Raw genomic sequence first — 23,031 nt, 5'->3', positions numbered from 1 at the left:
GGCGGTTCCAGGTCAAGGGTACAGCTCTCGCAGGTGCTGGGCTCGCGGTGGTAACTTGTGCAGTTGTATCTTTGGCAGCGATTTTCAGCCCCTGGGCTGTCTGCGAGCCCGTGCAGGGATGTGGGGATGGGGAATGGCTCCTGCGGTGGCAGTGGGCACACCCGAGGTCAGGCTGTGCTCAGGGGCAGGTTTTACAAACCATAAGCACATATACATCTAGCCCATGGTGCAGGCCAAAACCTCAGTGGGTTTGTTATTTCCCTTTAAATATCCGAAATGATTGTATGTAAACTCCAAGAAAAATACAGTTTTTCTCATCTACTCCCTCTGCCTCCGAGATGATGCTGGCTTGTTGCATTTTTCTCCCTTTGAAAAGGAATGATGCCTCTTCTCCACACTCTGCTGAGGGCTGCAATGAGATTTCCATGGATTCTGGCTGCTGCTAATATGACTCTTTCTACTTCCAGATGCAGAGGATGTTAAGGCAAGGAAAACCAAGTACATTTGTGCTGTTAGGTTTTCATGTAATTTAACGAGAAGCAGAGGCTGTTCCCCGCCCCAGGTGACAGAAAGCTGCTGGTTAGAGGTACCATCCTGGGTCTGCCCGGTGCCTCAGCCCCCAGGGCCAGCATGAGCAGGGCTGCTCCCATACTGCTGCCCCAAAGAGCATCAGCAAAACCCCAGGGGAAGCAGGACAAATTAAGATTCCAGTCCTCATATTTTCACAGGGCCAAGTCTACCCCTGTATCAGCACTGTGTGTAGCAATTATGGATGATTCACTTTAATTTACTTTGCCCTATTCCTTTTTACTGTAACACCACGTAATGTTCTTGACTTGGGTCAAAAGCATTAGCCATCAGTACCACAAACACTATGAAGAGCAAGGTATTTGTTTAGATCCTCTCTCCCATTCTTTCTCGTGAAATGAACTTGCTAATATGTGTAACAACTACATGCCTCTCCAGCAGGTGCTCCACACCTCTCTGGGCCTTGGTTTCAATGTTTGGCTCTTGCTGGAAAGGATTCTTTTCTCTGATTGCAAATTTCCCTGCTGCAACTTGTAGAATCCACTTCCACATCACTGACAAAACCACCATTTTGAACAGTGGTTTGTTTCCTCAAGTCAGGGCAGCCACCAGAAGTATACAAATACTGCGCACTCAGCAACTTGATGGTAAAAAATGAGTTTATTTTATAAGTAAAAAATAACAACGTTACAAACAAAAGACACATTCTCTAGCTAGGATTTTTTTCTTATATAAAAATATCTCCAAAAGCCTTCAATAAGTCTATGGTCCCTCCTGGATCACACTATACACATATTTATTAGCTTTTCACTGATTAATAATTTGAAAGTGCAGCTAAAGTGCAGAACAAATCATCTCAAGGTGACCACGCTGTAGCTGGGGAACGAGCTGGAGGGTGCCTGGCCTGGGCCCGTGAGGTGAGCCTTCGTCTGAGCCGCCAGACTTCTGCCATCAGCTCCCGCTCCTGGCGTGCCAGTTCTGCTCGTCTGCTGGCTAAAGACAACGAAGTGCAAGAAACTTAACACTGCAACTAGTGGTTTTCCATAAACACTACAAATACCCGTTGGAAAACAGACATCTCTGGCAGAGAAATGCTGGTTTTCAGTACCACTGGATGTGAGGCAGCCCTCAGACTGGTAAGAGCAAGTTCTTTGAAAGCAGTGCCTCTGTTGGCTACCAGGGCAGATGCTAATGGGGGCTACAGCAGGTCCAGAGGTTCCCATTGCCTGCAGGCTTTTGTACATAAGGTGCACTGGAATTTAAAACTGCTTTCACTGCCAGAGTAGCTAGGACAGACCAGAGGAAATTAGACTTACTCTTGACTATAACTCCCAGTCAGATTTTTATGAAAGAGCTCTACAGCCTCTCAACATTCCCAAATCATAAACAGGTATGAAGACAGGAAATGCATGTGCAAACTGATCAGGTCAGAATGCAACTAAACTAGGCTGAGGTTTACTAGGACCACTCTCATAATGTGACACACTTCAGGCACTTCTTACCTGCACCGTCCCTGGGAGCAAAGACATTTTCTGCAGGTGTGAAAGAGAACACAACAATAAACTGGTTTACTATCCACTAAACACCTACACAGCTAATGACTCAATCCCACAGCCGGGCGTTCCAGCAATGCTCTGAAACTAAATGTGAAAGAGACTCCTAACTTAAAAACTTACTGTGTGGTGATGATGCTAATGTAGACAAATCGTTGAGACAGATGCTTCCAGACCTTGGCATCTGCTGGACATCTATCCCCCTCTCTGTACACCTGGCCTTTAAATCGTGCAGTCTCTCTGTGGCAAATGGGAAGTAGGGTTCTTTGTAAATTAAAAATATTGAAGTTTCTAGTGAATTTTTCTAGCTGGAGGTAAAACAGTTTTTGTCCAGGAAGCAAAGCTAGAACAATCACCCACTCCATTTAATGGCAAGTACAATTTGCTCAGAATTAGAGGTCAATGTTTCTCCTCTCCGGGTCAAAGCTATGCATCACAGCATTTCATTTTAAGGAATTACAGCTCTGTAATTTCATTAATTTCTTAAAATTCCCTTTAAGAAATTGCAGCTCTTTAAGAAATTACATGTGCTGTTTCTTCCTGTATAATTAAATCTTCTGACAAACAGGCCACTAAGATCATATGGAATATGGCTACTCATGCTTGTAGTTTTAGGAGCCACCCATTTTAATTATGCGCAGTTGCAAAATATTCCATACTAAAACATTAGGTAAATAAGGACAAAGGCTAAAAAAGTTTGCCCAAAGCAATACTAATCACCTAACCCTAATATTAATCAATGATTTTATGCAAGCCTGGGAAGCATGGTGGGGGGGGGTAGGAGAAATACCTGCAAAAACACACAAATGCAGCACTTGAGAAGGATGTACTGACCGATTCCAGAAGCACGTAAATGTGTTGGGGTTTGTTTGTTTGTTTTTTTAACAAACTTACTAGTATATAAAAGCACTTACTGGTATAATACTGTATGTCAGTATTATACCACTTCTTGGTATAATACTGTATGTCACTGGACAACATTATCTGACAGAAAATTTCTAATGGATGTGATTTTACAATTGTTTTAAGATGAGCTAGACCTGTGCTCCTACCAAAATGCCATTTATATTGCTGCATTTGATAGGTATCAAACTGAGCTTGCTTTCTAAGTCTGGCCTTGGAAAACAGATACATTTGTTTAATGAAAGAATACAGCCAAAAAGTACTTATGGAGTGCTTAATAAAGGATTTATGCTTAAGTTTATCCCCAATATTGGACAATTCCTTTGTATTCAGTCATTTGAATGCTTCATGCCAACATCCACACAGAACTGTGTTATCTACATGCTCACCAAAACAGCCATCTTCCCTCTGCAGCTTCTCAGCCAATTCTAACTCATCATTCATTTTGTCATCTAAGAACTGCTTCCTGTGCCCATCTGCAGCAGCAGCCGCCTTCTGCTCTTCCTCCAGTTGAGCTTTATTCTGTACAACATCTTCCTGCTGTGCAACAGAGATAGTAAATGTCTTCAACAGATGTGTTGCAAGGAAAAACCAACAAACAGAACCATCTGCATTATTACAGATTACACTTCACCCTAAAATCAAAATATGGTAGTCAGCTGTGTGAAGGTTTCATTTTGAAAAATGTCTCATTCAAACATCTGGAGAAAAGTAGAAGTCTTGGGTCAGAGAATAAAAATGAAAGGAACTTACAGAAATAGGAATATGCTTTCCTAAGGCTAAAACATCCTTACCAATTCACTCTTGTACTTCCAGAAACTCCCAGTCAAAACAGAAAAGGAGAATTCTAACAAAATCTTCTCTAACACATTTCAGCTTTCTGCACTCCCTGTTATAGTCTGTTACATTTTTGCCAGGCCCACTTAGAAAAAGAAATTATGCAAATACCTTTTTTCCTTCTGTCTCCCTCATGGCCTTCAGCAGTTCAGCTTCTTTCACCCTGTTGTCATGCAGGAGCTTGACAATCTCTCTGTAGTGCCTCACCCGGTCCTGGTCATCGCGCCCGAGTCTCCGCTGAGGGTGCAGCCTCCCGTCGGTGTCGGTGTGCTTCTGCTCAGCTCTGGCTAGATTTTCTTCAGCCACCTAACAAAACATCTTTCTTAACAGAAATCCAGTCTATTCCAACTGCACAGCCTTACCTACAGACCAGGCAAGACAAACTGAGGTGTCTCCAGGATCCCTGTCAGATGTCCCTGCTAGGGCCACTAGCTGTGCTAACAGGTGCAGCTGACATAAGATTGATACCTGAATGCCAATACTTTCACCCACATCCATCTGCTTCCAAAAATCAAATGCTGTTTACAAAAATTCAGACCCATATGTTTATTTCTAGACAATACACAAATGCAGATGCCAAGCATATGGGCAGTGGGATAGCTGCAACTATTTTTCCAACTGTGCAGTTACAAGCTCTGAGCTTGAAAATCTGAGCAATTCCTAATGTCAAGCTACACACATTCATTACTGCAATCTAGAAGACAGCTTCTATAGCTGAATTTCCTGCCAAGTACTACCAACTGAAATCTCCTTTGAGGCTATCTTTTATTTTGTTATGGTTACAAACAAAACATGTTCCTTATCAGGAGGATGACTTGTTTTGAAAAGCACTTTTGAGTCTTACATGCTTTCTAAGTTTTAAGAAGTAAAAAATAATTATTTCTGGCAGGTCCAGAGAATTTCAATATTATACAGCTGTTGGGCAATTCCGTCAGATTTTTGGAAATCTCAAAACTTTAAGCACAGAATCCTAATCTATTAATATAGGTATCTATAAATGAGATTTCTGTAGAAAATATTTCCATATGAACTTGAACTAGTTAATTACAGTCAAAATACTGTACTACTTGTATAAGTTAGCATATTGACTCCCCAGAACACATGTTAAGATCCAATTATCTTACTGTATGAAGTTTCTGTATTTCTTTATCTATTTCTGTCAATCTCTGAACACGTTGATCTTCCAGATCCATCTTTCTTCGATGGGCTTCCATCTCTTCTTTCATTTCCTTTGTAACTACCTCTTGGTCTTTGATTAGATGCTGCCAAGCACACAAACAAAAATTATGGTTGCTAAGCTACCAGCTCACATTGGTAATTCCATCTCTTTAACATTTATTAAAATTTCATTAAACTAGTATTTGAATATAACCACACATCTCATCCCACTGCATATCATAACTGTCCAAAAAAGTCATAGACCCTGCTGTTTTATCCACTTGGAATTAGATGAAGCATGAGTCATAACAGTGGCCTGAGTCATGACAAGGGATGTAATTCCACTCTCCAGATTACTGTGGAGAATAAAAGCAGAATTCCAAACTAAATGAACTAGATTCATCATGAAAACATTCTGCAATTTATGGCAAATTTTAGCCCAAACCTCAAAATGTTTCATAACTATAAAGTGTGTTTCAGGGCACTGGGATTTGTAGTAAACACATCTGCAGCTTGAACGCAGAGATGATTTGCCCAAGCAGTACAACCCAGCAGCAGATCTAGAAACAGCATTTCAGCTTACCACCTTTTCTTCACATTCACCAGGGCACATCTACACAATTTTCTGCAAAAGTTAAAACCCCTTCCCAGGCCTGTAGGAATCTACTGAGCAGCTGAGGCAAAGTCAACATCCTTTGAAGCTGGAGTAGGGACCCTGGCTGACGGCAGCAAACAGTGCAAAGCCTCTCTGCACAGACTCTTGTGGGCAAACAGAGATCCTCAGCTAGTGAAATAATTGCTACCTTTCTAGCCTAGAGAGGATGATCACTGTAGAATTAGTTCCTTAGAGAGCTGACTTTACATGTACTGGAATACAAATGAGCTTAGCCTGGTTTGTGTAAATGTAGCCACAATACAGTTGGCTGTGTATTGAATAAATAAATGCTAACAGAAATTTGGCCCAGTTAAGCTCAATATGGATTATAACAAGTTTATGACCAAAAGCTTTAAAAAACCCAAATAAAAAATGACAAGTTTCAAAATGAGGGTCAGAGAGCTGGATGTCTACTTCTCCTTTATTCCACTGGATCTACACAAACTCAAGATGGGTACATGTAGCTTTGATTTCTAAACACTTAACTGAGTATTTTAACCAAAATGAACATTTCTAAAGACTTCCATTGGCATCCTTGCTTTGCAGTAATTTATAATAATTATTTACAATAATTAACTGAAATTTAACTTTTAAACAGAATTACTGATTAAAGCTATTTATAACTGAATAGCCATATTTCTGAATAAATCAGTCATTTCAGAAAGGAACTGCACATTCCTGATGAACCATCCACTCCTTTTTGCTTAATGATGTTGTTGGCAACTAGACATTTTTTCATCACCTACATCAATCTGCTATACTGCTCTCTCCAGAAAATGCAGATATGTCTGGATATCACAGATGAAAAGGTAGGAGTTTCTGGATGAGGGACACATTGTTGTACACTTATTTCTTATTTACATGTTCCTCACTTCCCTCAAGCAGCTGAGCCCACAACTAAACCCTCCAGCAACCAAATGATTTATTTTCCTCAGCAGAGGAAAATAAAATGGGGAGGATATGACTTTTTCAGCCAAAACTCCCCCAGATAACAGTGAATTGTATTATTGCTTTTACAACATGGGATTTATTCTAAAAAAAAGTCATAAAAGACAAAAAAGAGGAAAATTCCAGGCCCCCATTTCTCCTCACAAGGAGTGGTTGCATGAACACAATCAAATCTAAGAACTTCAAATGAACAACCATTAAATACTTGTATTTAGTATAGTTCCCAATATATAAATAATTACCTGTTCAAAAAGCTGTTTCTGTGATTCAGGCTCTATAACTTGGATAGCATTTGTTTCCTGCTGTCTCATAGATGCCTTGTGGAGAAGAGAAACACATGAAAATACAGTAAAGAAATTCTTCTGCTTAAAAAAAAAAAAACATTATCAAAAAGAATGTCCAAACCCTCACACTCCTAAGTTCTGGTTAATTTTCTGTCATGTGAAGAATGGAAAATACTGCACAACAAAAGCACAGGGCAAGGTGGAGAAGAGGCATAGAAGAGTTTTGCATCCAGCCAAGCTATGTTAGGGAAATACCAGTCTTGAACTGATGTTAAAAGCCTGCCACATGCAGCTCTGAATTGAGTAAGGAGTCCCTGAAGCCAGAATGCTGTGGAGGACAGGAGGCAGAAGGGGAAGTGGCTGCTTTGCACCTGGCAGAACCTGTGCTGAGCTGGAGCTAAGGTGTGTTACTGTGCCCTGACTGCAGAAACAGCCACCCCCAGCTTCACTGTGCTCTGCAAAGTGTGTTGCTGAGACACAAGGAACGGCCTGCAAAGGCTCAGTATGTGCCCATGAGATGCAAAACCTTCCATTCTCAGCACCATTCTCATGGCACAACTGCATGCCACGGTGCCCGCCTGAGTGATTCGGAAGCAGGGCCAAGCCTGGCCTGAGGCCACTGTGGAGCCTCTCAATCAATGGCAGAGTTAATTTGCAATCTGGACATACAGCCTACAGACAGCTGAGAATTCACTAGTCCTTTAAGGAGCTCATTACATTTTTCAACACTGCCACTAACTGTTAAATAATGCATTTACCACTTGAAGCAGTCTGCCTCATGCTAAAGACACCTCTGGGCTCACAGTATATCAACTAAAATTTTAGTTATGCCTTTTCTCCTTGTTTATTTTCCCTATTAAACCTTGCAGAAAATAATAGCTTGAGCAATACTCAACCTTTCTTGCAATTTCGTCATTGAGACGTTTCAGTTCCATTTGAACCTGATCTTGCTGGTAGTTCAGAAAACGCCTTCTTGATGCATCTAAAAGTTGCAGTTCCTTTACTTTCAGTTCTCTTTTCACAACAGCAAGCCTTCAAGGCCAAAATAAACAGAAATAAACAAATAACAGAAATAATACCGTGTATATATAAAAGGTCAGTACCAAAGAGCACAAACACACAATGCAGTTAGCCATTAATCACTATGAGCTCATCTCCACCTTAACAAAGCTTAGGATGGCTGCTTTCTTTCCTGTAAAATGTCCAGTTTTCATTTATGAGACAAAATTAAATTCACAGACACACATCTTCTAATGGCAATATCTCCAGTTAAGCTTTGAAGTCTTGTGCCCTGTTTCTGCTCCATTTTAATAAGTACTAGTTTAATGTGGCAAGGATCCAAAACTGGAAACTATTCCTTAGAATAACTGCCAGTGTCTGGTACCTCTTGCTGCACAAAATTAGTCCCAAATTTATTTGGTAAATATCAAACTCTTTCAAGGAACAAAACCACAAACTCAAGGATTAGTTTGTAAATAAAGGCTTGCTGTTCCTCTTAAAAAAAAAAAAACAAACCACCAACTCTGCAGGTTACAGAGGTTTAGGAGATGTGCTCAAAACCTGGTGGTTAGGGACAGGGTTTAGTGGTGAACTTGTCAGTGCTGGGTTAACCGTTACACTTGATGATCTTAAAGGTAATTTCCCACTTAAATGATTCCAGGATTACCTGTAGTTCATCTAAGAAATTATGGAGATGTTGAAATTCTCTTAAACCTTCACAGCCGCAAAATATACAGACTTACGGTTCAGCTTCATTATATCACACCTCTTTGCTTATAAACTGATACACAAAGCAGTTGTTTTTCCAGATCCACTAGAAGTGCAAGACTGTGTACAGTCACTGATCCTATAAGCAACTCTTGTATCTGCAGTGTGGGTCTGCCCGCAATGCAAGTCTGAAGTCTCAGTGTGCAGACACACAGCAATTGACTGTTTAAGACACTTCCCAATCTGAAGGAACCAGAAAAATGGCTGGGAGCTGACACAAGAATATGAAGTGACTTGACCTATAATCTGCTGTATTCCCTCCAGGGAGTAATAGGCAAGGTGGTAACACAACCCAGATCACTTAATTCCCACACCAAAATATGACCCAGCAGACCACAGTTATCCCACATTACAATTTATACAAATTAGTGGTTATTTCTCCTTTACTCATGGTTAAAAATGTAATAGAAGGCTACAGTAGCCAGACCCCTAATGCTTCCTGTATTCTAATACCTCTGTCTCTGCTCTGCCAACTTCTCTTCTTCCAGTAGGATTTTTTGTCTCTGTTCTTCAGCTTCTTGAAGTAATTTCTGCTTTCGATACCAGGCTTCATCTTCTGCTTTCTGTTCCTGTGCTTTGGCTTCTGATTCATGTGCTAATTGTCTACATGGAAGGAGGTCACACGTTAATCATTCAAACTAGATATCAAGAAATTACTTGATTATTTTGAAATTGATGACAGTTCTAGCAAAGAGCTGCTGAAATGAGATGACATAAAAGAATATGGCATCCCCTTTGTAGTGACAAAGTATATTATGAAGAGGTACCACACTGACTGTTAGAGACAACAGGCATTACAGATGAGTGCAGGTACTTTCTTCCCACATTCTTAACAAAAACTGGTTTCTAAGGATGCCTTGGCATCATGGTACCCACTGATTTCAATAGCAAGCTAAGAACTCCTGGCCCTTCAAAACTTGAGGCCCACAAGGTCAACAGAGGTTTAGGCTCTAGCTATGAGCTTCCAAGTTCAGTCACTTGTGGCCCAATATCTTCTGTTATTAGCAGGCATTTTTTATTTAAGATAAGACTAATTATTTAAGTAAAAACATGTAAAACCAAGTAACTGTCAACCTTTAGCAGCTATTTCAAGTGCTTTTCCTGAATTTTCTTATCTCTCTTATCAAGACTACACGTTACAATATACAAAGCCAATTATTCCACCTGTACTTCCCAGTCTGAGACCGTCTTCAATTTCTCACTCATACCTCTCTCGCAAGTATTCAATTTCATCCTGTCTGATCTTCTCCCATTTCTGAGCTTGATAATTCACAATGAACGTGGGATATTTATTAAACACAGGGTACTGTCCTTTTGTAAGTGGTGTGAAGTCATCAAGCATATGCTGTGGATGGATTTCCAGAGGTGTAGCCTCCATAAGATGATAGGCTTCCTTAATCACAACATTAATGTCCACGTTGTTACGATGATGAAAGAAATACTGTAAGAAACATGCTGCCATTTACATTCTACACAAGATTATGCACTTTTTCACATAAATATATATTTATTTTTAAAATACATATTTGGGAATTATCATGAAAATTACCAAGACCTATATTTCAGTAGTTAATTTAAAAAGTTTTTTAAGTTTTCCCTACCAATTCTTAAAACATCACCAGCTCAAGTGACTTGAGCCAAACTTCTTCAAGGTGGGAAAGGATGCTGTGGTTCTTTTCCTTCTCTTCAAATGGCAGCTGTGTAAGGGATTTGGGAAGCTGGGTGTCAATTTAGAGTGTCCAACAGTGACTCCCTACCACTGGATAAACCTGCCTTGACTTTCAGTCTTCAGCCATGAAGGTCAGAAATTTCTCTTCTTGCAGGACTATTCTTCCTGTCAAAGATCTTATCCACCAAGAAAATCCCTAAATGGTCATTATTAAACATAGCAATAATGTTATCTGCTTGATGTCAGTCAAATTGGCTGCTCATAAGGACATTTTAGAGGTGGAACACTTTGTTTGCCTACACAGATATTTTCATAAGAAAAAGAATCCTCTTCCCATGGAACATTAAACATAAGGAAACATTTTAATATAGCTTCAGAGAACATCCAATAATACTACCTAATTTTGAAAATCTGACAAGAGGATAATGAAACAACATCACAGAATTATTGTGTATCATCTCCAGAGGCAGAAGTCCATACCAGATCCTCAAAAAAGAGACAGAATTATTTTGTGCTTGGTGAACTATTGAAATTTTAAAAATGGCCTTTAGGGACATTAGAAAGCTTACAAAAGCTTTTAAAGTTCTTCTTGCATGAAACTGCAGGAAACTGCTCAATATTTTACTCATTTATTTTGTATTTGTCAAGTACCAGATATTAATTTGGAAACGGACCTCCTTGTAACCTAACAACAGATACATAGTTTCATACATCTTTTCCACATGACTGACTGAAATATGAAAATGTTTACCTCAAAATCTGCTGCTTGATTACAGTGGAGCAAGGAAGCTCTGGAACATATAACATAGGCAACGACAATCATTAGAAAGTATGAAGGATGGTTGGAGAAAATATTGTCAAAGGCTTTCAGCCATTCTTCTCTTGTTAGAACCTCAGATAATAGTGTTTCTAGGAGAGGCCAAGCATAAACCTGAATTATTTGGGAAAATTGACAAAATAATCCATTAGTACAATTTTACCATTCCTTTTAAAGAAATAATATGATTTTTCTTCCCTTATACCAAGAATCTACTAATTTATGAAAAAGGAAATAAACAGAACATTTCAAGATAAGTTTCACCACCTACTCTAAACATTCAAAGTTAATCTGGGCTGATTACAAATACATTTCTTATTTCACTGGATGTCTAAATGTTCTGTTTAGATTTGTAAAGCTAAAATCATCCCTAATGATAAACAGGGATTGGAAAATTAATTCATCACACTTATGTCCATGTTAAAAAAAGGTACATTTATAATTTGATGAGTAGATTTTTAAGCAATGTGGACTTGAAAGCAAAGAACTTCTAAAGAACTAAAGTAGCATACACATGATCATGGACAAGGAAAAACAATAGGAAATCAACGATATATATGTTCCTTACATTCCCACATAATTCACTGTTATTTAATGAAAACTCCCCCAAACTAGAAATATATAAAAATAAAAGACCAGTGCACTATTATTCACTGCAGTATATTTTTGTATACAAAAGCTGTCTAGACTATTACCTGTGAAGTCACATTGTATTTTATTAAATGCTGAAGTAGTTCTTTGTCATGATGTGCCAAAACATTTTCCATCATACCAAGGATATTAACTGGAGGATTGGGAAAGTACTCAAACCAGTGTTGACAAAAATTAACTGAAAGAGAACAAGAAGCTGAACACAATCCACTGCAATCCAGAGCAAAAGACTCATGACAACCTTGAAGTTGGGTGATCAAGCTGATGCATTTAAGATGTTGTTTCAGGCAGCAAAACCTATTTAAGATACTCCCATCTCCTGTGAGTATTCCTAAACCATTCCCACAGTACACTGCTCCTCCAGCTGCACTGGCATGAGTTTTTGTGTCAGTACACTGTGAACCAGACTGAAGAACTGATCTGGCTCAAATACAAAGTGAAAAAAAAAATCTGTGAGCTGTGGGAATAAGGCATGGGAGGCAGATGGGAATACTTAAATCAATGTTGCTGTCTCACAAAACTACAGCCTGCATCAAGTAATTTTTAACGTACTAAGAATAATTTCTGTAAACTTGGATACTTATTCACCAACAGCATGTGGCTGCAAAGTGGGCATGTAGGCTTGGCAGCACATACCTTCTGTAGACTTAGCAGCAGCTGCAACAACTAATTTAAGTGGAAAGCACTTTAATTTAGAATGTTTCTTCAGAAGACTGCCACAGCCAGTGTTCAGACAAATGTCTAGTTTTGAGTTACCACATGCTCAAGACAACTAAACAGAGTTTAGTTGAGAGAGATCATTCAAACCTTGAAAGAGATCATTCTCTGCTGGCTGGGAGCAGGTGACAGGTGGGGTGGGTGGCTGTGACTACTTTTCCCATGTCTCAGAGACTTAATTATTATTATATAATTACACTAGATACATATGGTTTGCAAATGCTAGATACATTTCAGTTAGACTTTAGAAACACTGTTAAAACTGCTAACTTTTTGCTATAAACACTGCAAAATGAAGTCTCATATTTTGAGGTTTTTGTTTAAAACTCTGTATTAATTCCTGGTAACACCATGGTGACCTATAAATAAGGAAATACCTTAGTCATTTCAGCAGGAAAAGCTCTTTTGCTTTGGGAAGCTTAAACATGTTGAAGCATATCTGAGTTTTTTAAATCATTGCTTACCTACTACTGTAGCAACAACTTCAAAGCAGATCAGCTGGTTGTTCTGGAATAATTTTACAAATGGGAATGCTAGCAAAGGCATGTAAGGTGTCTCAGCAAAGATAGCAGACCAGTGAGCTAAGGCTGACAAGGTCCTGTACAGAGGCAAACCAAAAAATGTTGTGTAGGAAACATTGATCCAAAACCAAACAAAAATATAGCATGTATTTTACAACTACAATATGGAAAGATTGTGAACTTCAAGACAGATACAGGATTGTATGAGTGACCAAAGCAAAACTGCATGAGGGCACTACTATGTCATTTTAGAATTTTTCTTACAGCTGCTTCCAGCTACTGGATACATTTCAGATGACTATATGAAAATAAAAATCTGTAATATTTTAAATTAATACAAATATATATTTTACCTCTGTAGAACTCTCAGCAGTTTCCCACTTTTGATGGGATACTCTTTCTGAATATTTACGAAGGCACTGTGGATTCCCCTATCTATCAGGCTACTGAATGCCAAGTGGTTTTCAGGAAGTTGTAATAAGGAACGCCAAACAAACATCCTGCAATTAAAATGCAGCCTTAGTCAAGGAAATTCTTTTTCATAGGCCAGTAAACACAAGCAATTTTATTTTGTGCAAGCATGAACATGCACACAAAAAACACCTGTACTTAGCTGGATATTCTCCAAATCCTTTCAGTAAGGCCTGCAGACGTTTCTTGTTTAATCCACCTGGCAATTCATTCTACAAAACAGGAGATCAACAATAAATAACCATTTTCTCTTTCTTTGCCTCTAATTGATGAGAGTGGCTAAATATTGAAGTTTATCACATAGTGTCAAAGAAAAAAATCAAACATGTATTGCTGTCTGCTACATAGTCCTGGGAACTTCACAACAGCAAAAAGGTAATTTAATAATCATTTATTGTCTCCTGAACTCAAACAGCTGCCATTGATTTCAGTCAGAAGCAGATCAAATCAGACCCAACTGAGACTGAACTATGTACAATTAAATGATGGATATAGCAAACCATAAAGAATACTAACATAAGAAACAGATCATATGGTGACACATAAACAGAAATATATATATACATAAAAGGCACAAGATAAAGACAGAGAAAATGGCACCATCATGACAGAGGGGAATAAATGTAACAGTAATTCATCTTCTAAATAATTAAGAAAAAAGGAAATGGATTCTAGGCAGACATTTTAGATGTGCCAGTTGGCTTTCTGCAGGGAAGCAGATCAGATCTAGCAAATACCAAATGTGTCACAAGTTGCTTGAACAACTGCAGAGGCACCCCAGACTGGAGGCAGCTCTGCCTGTGTCACATACTGTAGGAGTATGGACTAAATAGAGAGCGAAAATGGTACTAAAATTTCCTTAATCCCTGCTCTGCTCAAATATACAAGTGCTTCAGTGCCTGAATTTATTTTTTAAAGCAAATGGCAATGAAATATAAACACTGCAGACTGAAGGACAAAATATTTGCAATTTCTTCCTACCTCTTTATTTTCAAGTGATGTATTTGCTTGTAGTTTTAGCAATCTGCTTTGAATTTTTCTTTGGTTGGATTTCCATGGCCGCTTTGACCTTCCTGAAGTCACTTTTGTGATCAGTTTATTTGCCTCTGGTGTGTACTTGGGCCCATCTTCTACAACTCTGAACATGAATGGTGGAGGCTAGTATTAAGTACAAATACCTTGGTTAAAATCTTGTAAAACAGATTACACAGAAATATAATTTATTGTTTATTTTATATGCCACATTTTTGAGTCTGATGGCCATAAAAAGACTAGAAACACATTTATACTATAAATAAACAGATATAAATTGTATACTCCTGGAAAATGATGTCCACAAATAAAACTGCTCTAACTATGGGAAGATTTATGTAGCTTCCAAGGTAACTCACACATCATGTTATTTCCTTGCTTAGCAAACAGTAAAAATATAATTGGGATACTGTAGATGTGTATCATGTACTGTTCAGGTTATTTACTTTAGTGTGTTTCTCAACGTCATTAAAATATTTTGCATTTCTATAGGACCAGTTAAAAGAATACAGAAGACCTTTACAAACTTTAATTAGTCTTCAGTGTCAAGCAGGTATTAATTAATTCAATGCTGGAGATTGTGAAAGCAAGTGACAAAGTGGATATCCCAGTTCATGTCAAACCGTCAGCAAAAGTGCAAATGGAATGCGTGTGACATCTTTACACATCCTTCCTCAGCTCCAGCTCCATCATTATCCAGAGCTGGTTACTGTTTACTTCAAAGACATGGTGATAAAGATATATGGAATTCTGTATTTAGAAACCTGACTCCTATTAATAAATTAATGTAATAAAATAAGAACTGGTATTTAGAATGTTTGTCATTTAGGAAGGATTAGGAGTGTATGATTGTGCTGTAAATGATGGGTGCTGGTATCCAATAACACAGTAAGAAGAACAAAATCACAGTAGCAAAAACAGCATTCATGGCCACAGCTTAAGAGAACATTAGTTGCAAAATATTTCCTATAGGAAATGGAACAGAAGAGGCACAATTATTCTGTTTCCATTTCCTCCAAAACACCATTACAAAAAGAAATTGATGCACACAAATTGCTGTAGAAAGAAATACCATTTCCCCCTTCCAGCACTAGTAACATGGTCATATATATACACCTCAAAAACACCAAATTACCTGACACGCTGGAGGAACTATGAAGGAAACTGTACAAATCACTTTTTCTTTATTGTATTGTTAAATATGGCACCTCTGCAAACTACTGCTGATGCAAAACATATGCAGACAAATATCATCTTTAAGAGGACTAACTGCTGTTTTAAGAAATGTAAAATACCTTATTTCCTTCTTGAGTCAAAGCTTGGACACTGTATAAGTTAAGGCTTCCATTTTCCATTACTGAGGCAATGTACCGTCCATTTGGGCTAATCACTGCTGTACTAATTCCCTCTTCAGGACTCCCAATGTCAAAAAGGAGTTTGCATGTTTCTATATTGATAAATCTCATAATATTGTCTTGACTTAACACTCCAAGGACCTACGAGTGAAAAGGATTCATCCATTAATACTGCCAGTGTAAAACAAAGTGGAATACCTGGAATACCCAATTCAGCAATGACATTCCATTAAGCTGAAGGAGCAAAGATTCAGCACAGTAACTTTCCTTTTGCATCATATACCCCTATACCCACAGAGTCTCCCAAAAGCCCTCCAAGTACAGGTGTTGAATCCACTACCCAAATACTTCTGTCTTAAGCTCTATGAAAAAACTGACCTGATTGGAGCCCCCATCAAAACTGTCAGGGAGGAATTCCAGGTGACGGACAGCTCGCACTTTCTCTGGCATCTGGATTATTCTTATCAACTGCTTCAATTCCAAACACCATAAGTGAAGATGATTTGATTTCCCACCAGCTACCAAAGTCCGACCATCCCTGGATCACAGAGAAAGCTTCCATCAGCATACTATAATTTAAATTAGTGTTAGCTAAAAAGAGAGATTGTTCATTTTGTTCCATGCCCTCAAATCACTTTTGAGTCAGCCGTTATTCCTGTGATGCTCTCCCAAAAGAACAAAATATCTCCTAAGTAATAAAATTTGCTTCACTAAAGGATAGGATAAAATAAAGGATATTATAAAATAAAGTTTAAACCTTATTTTAGTGATCACTAAAAATCAACCTAATTTATTTCAACTGTTAGGGGACTGTAATAAAAACTGCTACTGATCCTTGGTGAAAGTATCAGTCACAGCAGAGTTCAAAAGCTTATCATAGTAGATAGCTTAATACTTCCACAAAACATTACAAATAAAGAAAGAGAACTTGTTTAAAACCATAGTTTTTATAGTCTACCTTTAGAATGTTTAAAATAGCAATTTACCTGGTAACAGCAAACACCTTATAAAATAATACAGAACCTTCTACAGGAGCTGACAACTGGTATTTACAGTGAAGAGTATCGAATTCCCATGCAAAAACAGAATTATCTTTGAAACAGCTGAGAATGGTGTTACTCAATGGAAGAAAAAAAACCTGGAAGAATATGGAAAAGAAAAAGAAATGGGATGTTGTCAAGGAAGTACATTTTAAATTACCAACATGCATGGCAAAATAAAATATGGCAGGTGTGGCTATTACTATTACTATTCTCTGTTACAGCCTAGAGAAGTGTAGGTGTGCTCTCCTTGCACTGGTTAAAATGTGTTGTACCCCTTGCTAAGCCAGTTTAACTCACTGAAATAATTTAAATTTTATCTGTCTTGTTTTTATGACTGTTAAACTTTATTGTTTCCGATGAGTGCAGCGAGGACGCAATATAAACACTGGGGACATCACTGGCTGAGATTATGTCAGTGCTATAAAGTTTGTAGTTTTGGTCTGAATGATCTCTTGGGGCCTTGAAAATCTGGAAATATGGATATGTGGGCTGGGTTTCATCTTAGTGACTGAAAATTGGACATTCAGGCCAAATGAGTCACTTGACAGTGAGCAAAAGTAACCTGTGGGGAAAAGAGTCATCTCAGCTACCAGAGTAATTTATCTTCAGACAGACTGAGCTGTCTGTCCTCCTTCAGGGTCCCTGAGGAAGACCAGACAAAGAATTGAGAGCAGATGAGTTTTGGTAAACTGGAGTACTGAACGGTTGGTAATTTTCTGCTTTGCCATAGAAAAATACCACAGGATGGTCACAAGCAGCAGTTGAAGAAACAGTGATGCTTTGGAAATGATCATTGTAGATGTGCTGTATTCTCATCTGTCTCACCTGCTGTCTGTTCACTCTGCACCTCAGTCTCTATCTTTTTACATTAGCTTTGCTCCACACCACCTAACAGAGGGTGTATGTTGGAGTGCAATTTGCCTTAAGAGGCATCAAAAAGCACACAAGATGGGTGTGACATGGCTACAGTGGCTCAGAGAGTAAGCAAGAATCCAGCTTTGCACACTGAGTGTCAGGCCTGCAGTCTAATAGTAAATCTCAGTAAAGCAAGTATTTACCTGTATGTCTTAGACTGTGGAATGAGAATAAATACCATTACTCTAAAGACAGAAAAATGAAATTTGCATAATGTCCTATAAGAAATGGTAGCACCAAAGACAGCAGGCTCCTGATTCCTAAATGTGATCTATTAATTCAATCATAATCGCTACTGTTTGGCTTTAAAAGTTTTTTTCTATACTGCAACATCCTCATCCTACCAAATTCCAAGAGCCACTTACCAATAAGAAGTCCCTATACTTAGCCTACACAAAGAAAGAAAGATACTGAGAACTAGAAAAATCTCCTCTACAGAAATGCATCCATCTTTGGAGGAAAGATGTTATAATTATTTTAGCAGCATACGCTACACAACAGTTTTAATAAAACAAACAAACAAAAATTTATGGATCATCTTTCACAGTAATTGCTAGGTGACTTTTAAGCTGACAGAATTTCTGCCTGACCCAGAAGTGGGTGAGACACAAATGAATAGCCTTGTTCTCTGCAAAAGCAGCATGGCTTTTTAGTGGCCAGCCTGACGAGAAGCTTGGTTTGAAGTGGTGTTTGTCAGACTATTCACTGCAGGGCAGCACGTGTGCAAGCCATGCTCAGGCACTGGGTCAGGACTTTCTGTAGTACTTAGACCAAAGTGTGACATTTGGTGGCGCAGGCAGACCTGTTTAAAATAGTGTAATGCAAAGGGAGACCTACTTAAACCACTCCCTGACACAAACATGTCATCCTTCTCATCCCATGCTGATCCAGTGTGTCTGTGCAGCAAACAGAAGCAAAGGAACCACTAGGCTGAGAAGCAGTGATTTCTTTTGCTGAGTTCCTTTCAGCCTTGTTTATTCCCACATTCAGTGCTTTGCATGCACAGACTCTTGAATGAGGCAGGTGGTGGTGACTGTTTGAAGTTACCACTATGACACCAAAATTGGTTTTTAACAACACCCTTAAATCCCACTACCATTCAGGCTGGAATCAATCTACACAGGTCCTCTGAGCCCACCCTAGCCTAATGCAAGGTCCACCTAGAAGATAGCTCCAACTTCCAAGTTAAATTGGGTTAGTCAAGGTCATGTCCAAGCAAGTTTTGAGTATCTCTAAAGACGGAAGTTCCTTAAAAGTTCCCAGGAGATTTTTGCAACTACTGAGTCATTATTTCAGTGGTCTGGGTGATGTGATGGGATAAAAGTGGGGATGATCAAAGATGATAAAAAACATTTACCTGTATTTCTAAGACTATTTAAAAATAATGTGATTTTAATATGTGATGTTGTACCTACTGTGATGTACTTTTTCACCCTTTAGCACTTGCTCTTTACTCACCTTTTGTATACCCACAGACTGACGAACATTCAGCTTTCTTATTCTTTGAAAGGTGTCCAAGTCCCACAGTTGAGCTGTATCAGTGGAAGTAGTGATGGCATACTTGCCTGAGCCATGGACAGAGATGGAAGACACAGAAGATTCATGGCCTCTCATCCAACTAACTAGCTCCTGGGTTCCTGCAGAAGTTGATGAAAAAGATATGAAGAGTCATTCAGAGTGGAACAACTACTACTTTAGTCTTTATTGTCAACACTATGCTGTGAGTTTTAAGCATAACTGGTATATAATAATTTACCAACACAGCCCAACACACAAGAAACAAAGGTATCAGTCTTCACATAGGTATTACACCTTAGAGGAACAACATTCTTCTCATCTCCAAATAACATTTTACAAGTTATGCTGAGTTCTGCATGGAAAGCCAACTTGCACAGACTTGATTCATTTAGCCTAAATATCAATCTTAAAAAGCCATGAACAATGTGATCCGTTAAGTTCAGCATGCCTCATAGAATATCTGATGTGAACACCCACGGAAGCTGAGACTGAATGTTCTAGTTAGAATTCTGCACTTGTTTTTACTTGTGGACAGAATGTGTGAATGATTACACAACTATTTACAGGTGCAAAATAAAAAGGTTTAATGACAACGGGCTATGACTACAGAAAGGCAGAGTCAGAAAGCAACAGCTCATTAATTCTTTTAGAACCTTAAACAGTTTTATGCTGTGCACTGCATTCTAAGGAAATGGTCCCTCTGACTACAGTGTCTCCCACTTGTGACTGCATGACCACTAATCTTCCCTAAGCAACCAAACTGCACTCGTGGCAATTACACTGTTTACATTGGGTGGTTTGCCTGACAGCCCGTGGAGTGGTTCCAGCTACTGCTGTGGCATCAAAGATAGGAAATGGCTATAAAGCAGCTCATAAAGACTAACAGTCAAACTTTCTGCTGTGCTTACAGACAATGGAGTGCTTAAAGCTATCATCACCTGAGAGGTGACATGGGATTAGAGAGTGTCTTCTAAAGAAGGGGGTGGAGTCCATCAGGCAGAACTGTCTAATACCCTACGGAACTGTACCAGTTTAGGTGAGTACCATTCATATTTTAGAACATTCTTCAGTATGACTTGATATCTGGAAACAGCACCAGATGAACATGCAGTACTCTCTGGAGTAATAAAGATTTCTCTAAGCACATCCAAACATCTAAGTTTGACCTTGCTGTTGTTGAAAGGAAGAGAAAGAGTGCAGAGGATTTCAGACCTTAACTCTGACTCTTCCTCTATTGTGAGGAACATTGTGCTACATTAAAATCTTCACAGATAATCTCAAGCCCTAAAACTGTAGATGAGTGATTCCTACAACTTTTTAAATATCTTTAAATTCAGATAATATTTAGATAGAATGGAAACATTACAAATGCATTTTCTGATAGGTGAAGAACAATTTATGAAGAATGAATTGTCACTGCTTTGCACCTTCACCATTTAACTTCTAATCAAGACAGAGACACACAGCTGTAATGTTAATTTTTAATCTTGCTTTTCAATAAGGATATAGAATTACATGAATACTCAAAAGTATTGACATTTCTTTTAGTGTACCTTGTCACTTTGTTCAAATGTTTTACTGTAAATATAGTCAAGAATTTGTTCAGTTGCAAATTAACACACTGTGAACTAGTTTTGGCTTTAATACAGTACCTCATTCTATATAAACATATAAAAAACTGCTTAAAATAAAAGGTAACATACCTAACTACAATCCTGTGGTGGACTTCAGTTAAACAAATGCCTGTGTGACTCAGTGGGAATAAAGAACTTTGGCAAAGCAAAGGGTTCATTTAGGTTCATTACCCAAGGACTATAACCAACACGGGCCCAAGCTTTTCTTTTTAGACAGATGGCATGGAATACGTAGTATAATTTCCACAAAACAAACTATCAAAAAATTTAAGATCAAAACTAAAATAATGTAAGTTTTCATGCCAATACAGATAACATTTAGGTCTTGAAATTTCTCCTTACCTGCATCAAAGCACTTAACGGAATAATCTGCCAAAGCCACAAGGAACTCTGTCTTTCTGCGAAGATTAAATGCCAAAGCAGTGCAAGCCTGCATTGTTCTCTGAACAAGGTTGAACCTATTGAAAAATACACATTCTCATTGTGTTAGGCAACTCTGGTTGATTTGATGTCAAGTGAAGTAATAATTTAATTGGTTTCAATATATTTCACAGAGAGAAAAAAATAAACTCAGAAGAAGGGAGTAAGGAAATAACATCCAATTATAACAGATCTAAAAAATCAGTGCTAGTATTTTAAAACTCAGCAGTAAAATGCTGAAAGACATTGATGTATTTCTGCAAATGAAAACACTTGGTCTAACCTACTGTAATTCATGGCTCACTCACTGATCTGTACTGGCCCAAGAATAACCTCTGGTGGTAGCACTTAAGTTCTATGGCATTGCTGTTCTTTTACAATTGCAAGCCTCTGATCTTTTTGAGCAGCTAAACTAATAAAATAACATTTAGGGAGCCTACACGAGACAGTGGGTTGAAGTTTCAGCCCTGAGCAAGCAATTACCCATCTAGAACTATCTAGTTAAAACCTGACCTGTGGGATCCTGTCCAGGCAAGTTCCACACCCCGAATGCCACAGATGTCTCAGACAATTAAAAAATCTTGACAGAAATATTCTTACCTGTTCCCATTCAAGTCAAAAACATATATATTCCCTTGGCGGTCTCCAGCAAGGAGAGAATCCCCAGAACTGTCAAAAGCCACATTCAGAAAATGTATTGTCTTTGAATGGTACCCTTGGACACTGTGAATGATGTTCACCATAACTCTGTGAAGAAAGCCAGCAAAACAACCATGCTTAGAATCATTTTATTACCATTTGTATCTGCAAGACACAGGATTAAAATGTTTCTATCTTAGGATTTTATAATTCTGTTTTTCCATGTTCTATGAAAAATCTCCCATGTATTTCTAATATAAAAAATATTCTACAAAGGAAGTAATCCACTGGGTTGGAAGGTGGGTAGGAGACATGTAAAGCACATGGGGGAAATTCACCATTCACAATCTTTTTGTGTGGTTCCTGGTTACCTGATTGCCACTATCAATGAATAACACTAATATATACTGATGTATCTGAAAGCCCAATTCAACACAGCAAGGAACCTGGCTCAACATTACCACTGCAAAAAAAATCCTAGAAAACTGAGAAGCTGTGCATTACTGTAAGAAACCAGTCTGTTTAGATGTGGGGGAAATCAGTTTTAATATAACTTCTTTTCACAGTCTTCAAAAGTATTAGGATTGTTAAGCCTGGAAAACAGAAGGCTCTGAGGTGACCTAATTGTGGCCTTCCAGTACCTGAAAGGAGCCTACAAGAAAGGTGGAGAGAGACTTTGTAAAAAGGCCTGAATGACAGGACAAAGATGAATGGCTTCAAACTGAAAGAGAGTAAGTTTACATTACACATTAGGAAAAAAACCTTTACTGTGAGGGTGGTGAGACAATTAGGCTCCCTAGAGAAGTTCTGGATGCTCCATCCCTGGAAGTGCTCAAGGCCAGGCTGGATGGAGCCCTGAGCAGCCTGCTCCAGTGGAAGGTGTCCAGGCCCGTGGCAGGGGGGTTGGAACTGGATGATTTTTGAGGCCTCTTCCACTTCAAACCATTCTACAATTCTATGAAGAAAGCTGTATTTATTACTATTCATCTGAGCTAT

General features: G+C 38.5%; 1 protein-coding gene and 1 long non-coding RNA gene across 10 annotated transcripts in view; one reads left to right on the top strand and one right to left on the bottom strand.

The window, feature by feature from the left end:
• Nucleotides 1-1,169: 1,169 nt before the first annotated feature.
• Nucleotides 1,170-23,031, bottom strand: part of TBC1D31 (TBC1 domain family member 31) — a 23,722-nt gene continuing 1,860 nt past the window's right edge. For 5 of the 8 annotated variants that reach the window (XM_064395850.1, XM_064395839.1, XM_064395811.1 and 2 more), the window contains exons 2-22: nt 21,997-22,143; nt 21,319-21,434; nt 19,283-19,461; nt 16,853-17,004; nt 16,245-16,404; nt 15,807-16,007; nt 14,461-14,637; nt 13,612-13,691; nt 13,362-13,508; nt 12,952-13,085; nt 11,815-11,948; nt 11,054-11,233; nt 9,842-10,074; nt 9,087-9,236; nt 7,763-7,898; nt 6,825-6,899; nt 4,946-5,083; nt 3,933-4,127; nt 3,374-3,524; nt 2,205-2,321; nt 1,170-1,521 (exon numbers count right to left, since the gene is read on the bottom strand). In XM_064395850.1, the coding sequence (XP_064251920.1) occupies nt 1,385-1,521; nt 2,205-2,321; nt 3,374-3,524; nt 3,933-4,127; nt 4,946-5,083; nt 6,825-6,899; nt 7,763-7,898; nt 9,087-9,236; nt 9,842-10,074; nt 11,054-11,233; nt 11,815-11,948; nt 12,952-13,085; nt 13,362-13,508; nt 13,612-13,691; nt 14,461-14,637; nt 15,807-16,007; nt 16,245-16,404; nt 16,853-17,004; nt 19,283-19,461; nt 21,319-21,434; nt 21,997-22,139 (3,135 nt within the window). In that variant the 5' untranslated portion in view covers nt 22,140-22,143 and the 3' untranslated portion in view covers nt 1,170-1,384. Of the gene's footprint in view, nt 1,522-2,204; nt 2,322-3,373; nt 3,525-3,932; nt 4,128-4,945; nt 5,084-6,824; nt 6,900-7,762; nt 7,899-9,086; nt 9,237-9,841; nt 10,075-11,053; nt 11,234-11,814; nt 11,949-12,951; nt 13,086-13,361; nt 13,509-13,611; nt 13,692-14,460; nt 14,638-15,806; nt 16,008-16,244; nt 16,405-16,852; nt 17,005-19,280; nt 19,462-21,318; nt 21,435-21,996; nt 22,144-23,031 lie in introns of those variants that run through there. The other 3 variants (XM_064395818.1, XM_064395861.1, XM_064395869.1) reach the window with 3 other exon arrangements.
• LOC135284458 (uncharacterized) overlaps nt 19,417-23,031 on the top strand; it is a 4,041-nt gene continuing 426 nt past the window's right edge. Inside the window, exons 1-3 of one of the 2 annotated variants that reach the window (XR_010349854.1) lie at nt 19,417-19,544; nt 20,253-20,378; nt 22,602-22,766. This is a non-coding gene — a long non-coding RNA (uncharacterized LOC135284458). Of the gene's footprint in view, nt 19,545-19,682; nt 20,379-22,601; nt 22,767-23,031 lie in introns of those variants that run through there. The other variant, XR_010349853.1, reaches the window with a different exon arrangement.

This window comes from Passer domesticus, chromosome 1 (genome assembly GCF_036417665.1).
Source record: "Passer domesticus isolate bPasDom1 chromosome 1, bPasDom1.hap1, whole genome shotgun sequence".
In the NCBI taxonomy this organism is placed as follows: domain Eukaryota; kingdom Metazoa; phylum Chordata; class Aves; order Passeriformes; family Passeridae; genus Passer; species Passer domesticus.
This window is presented reverse-complemented; position numbering and strand designations above follow the sequence as displayed.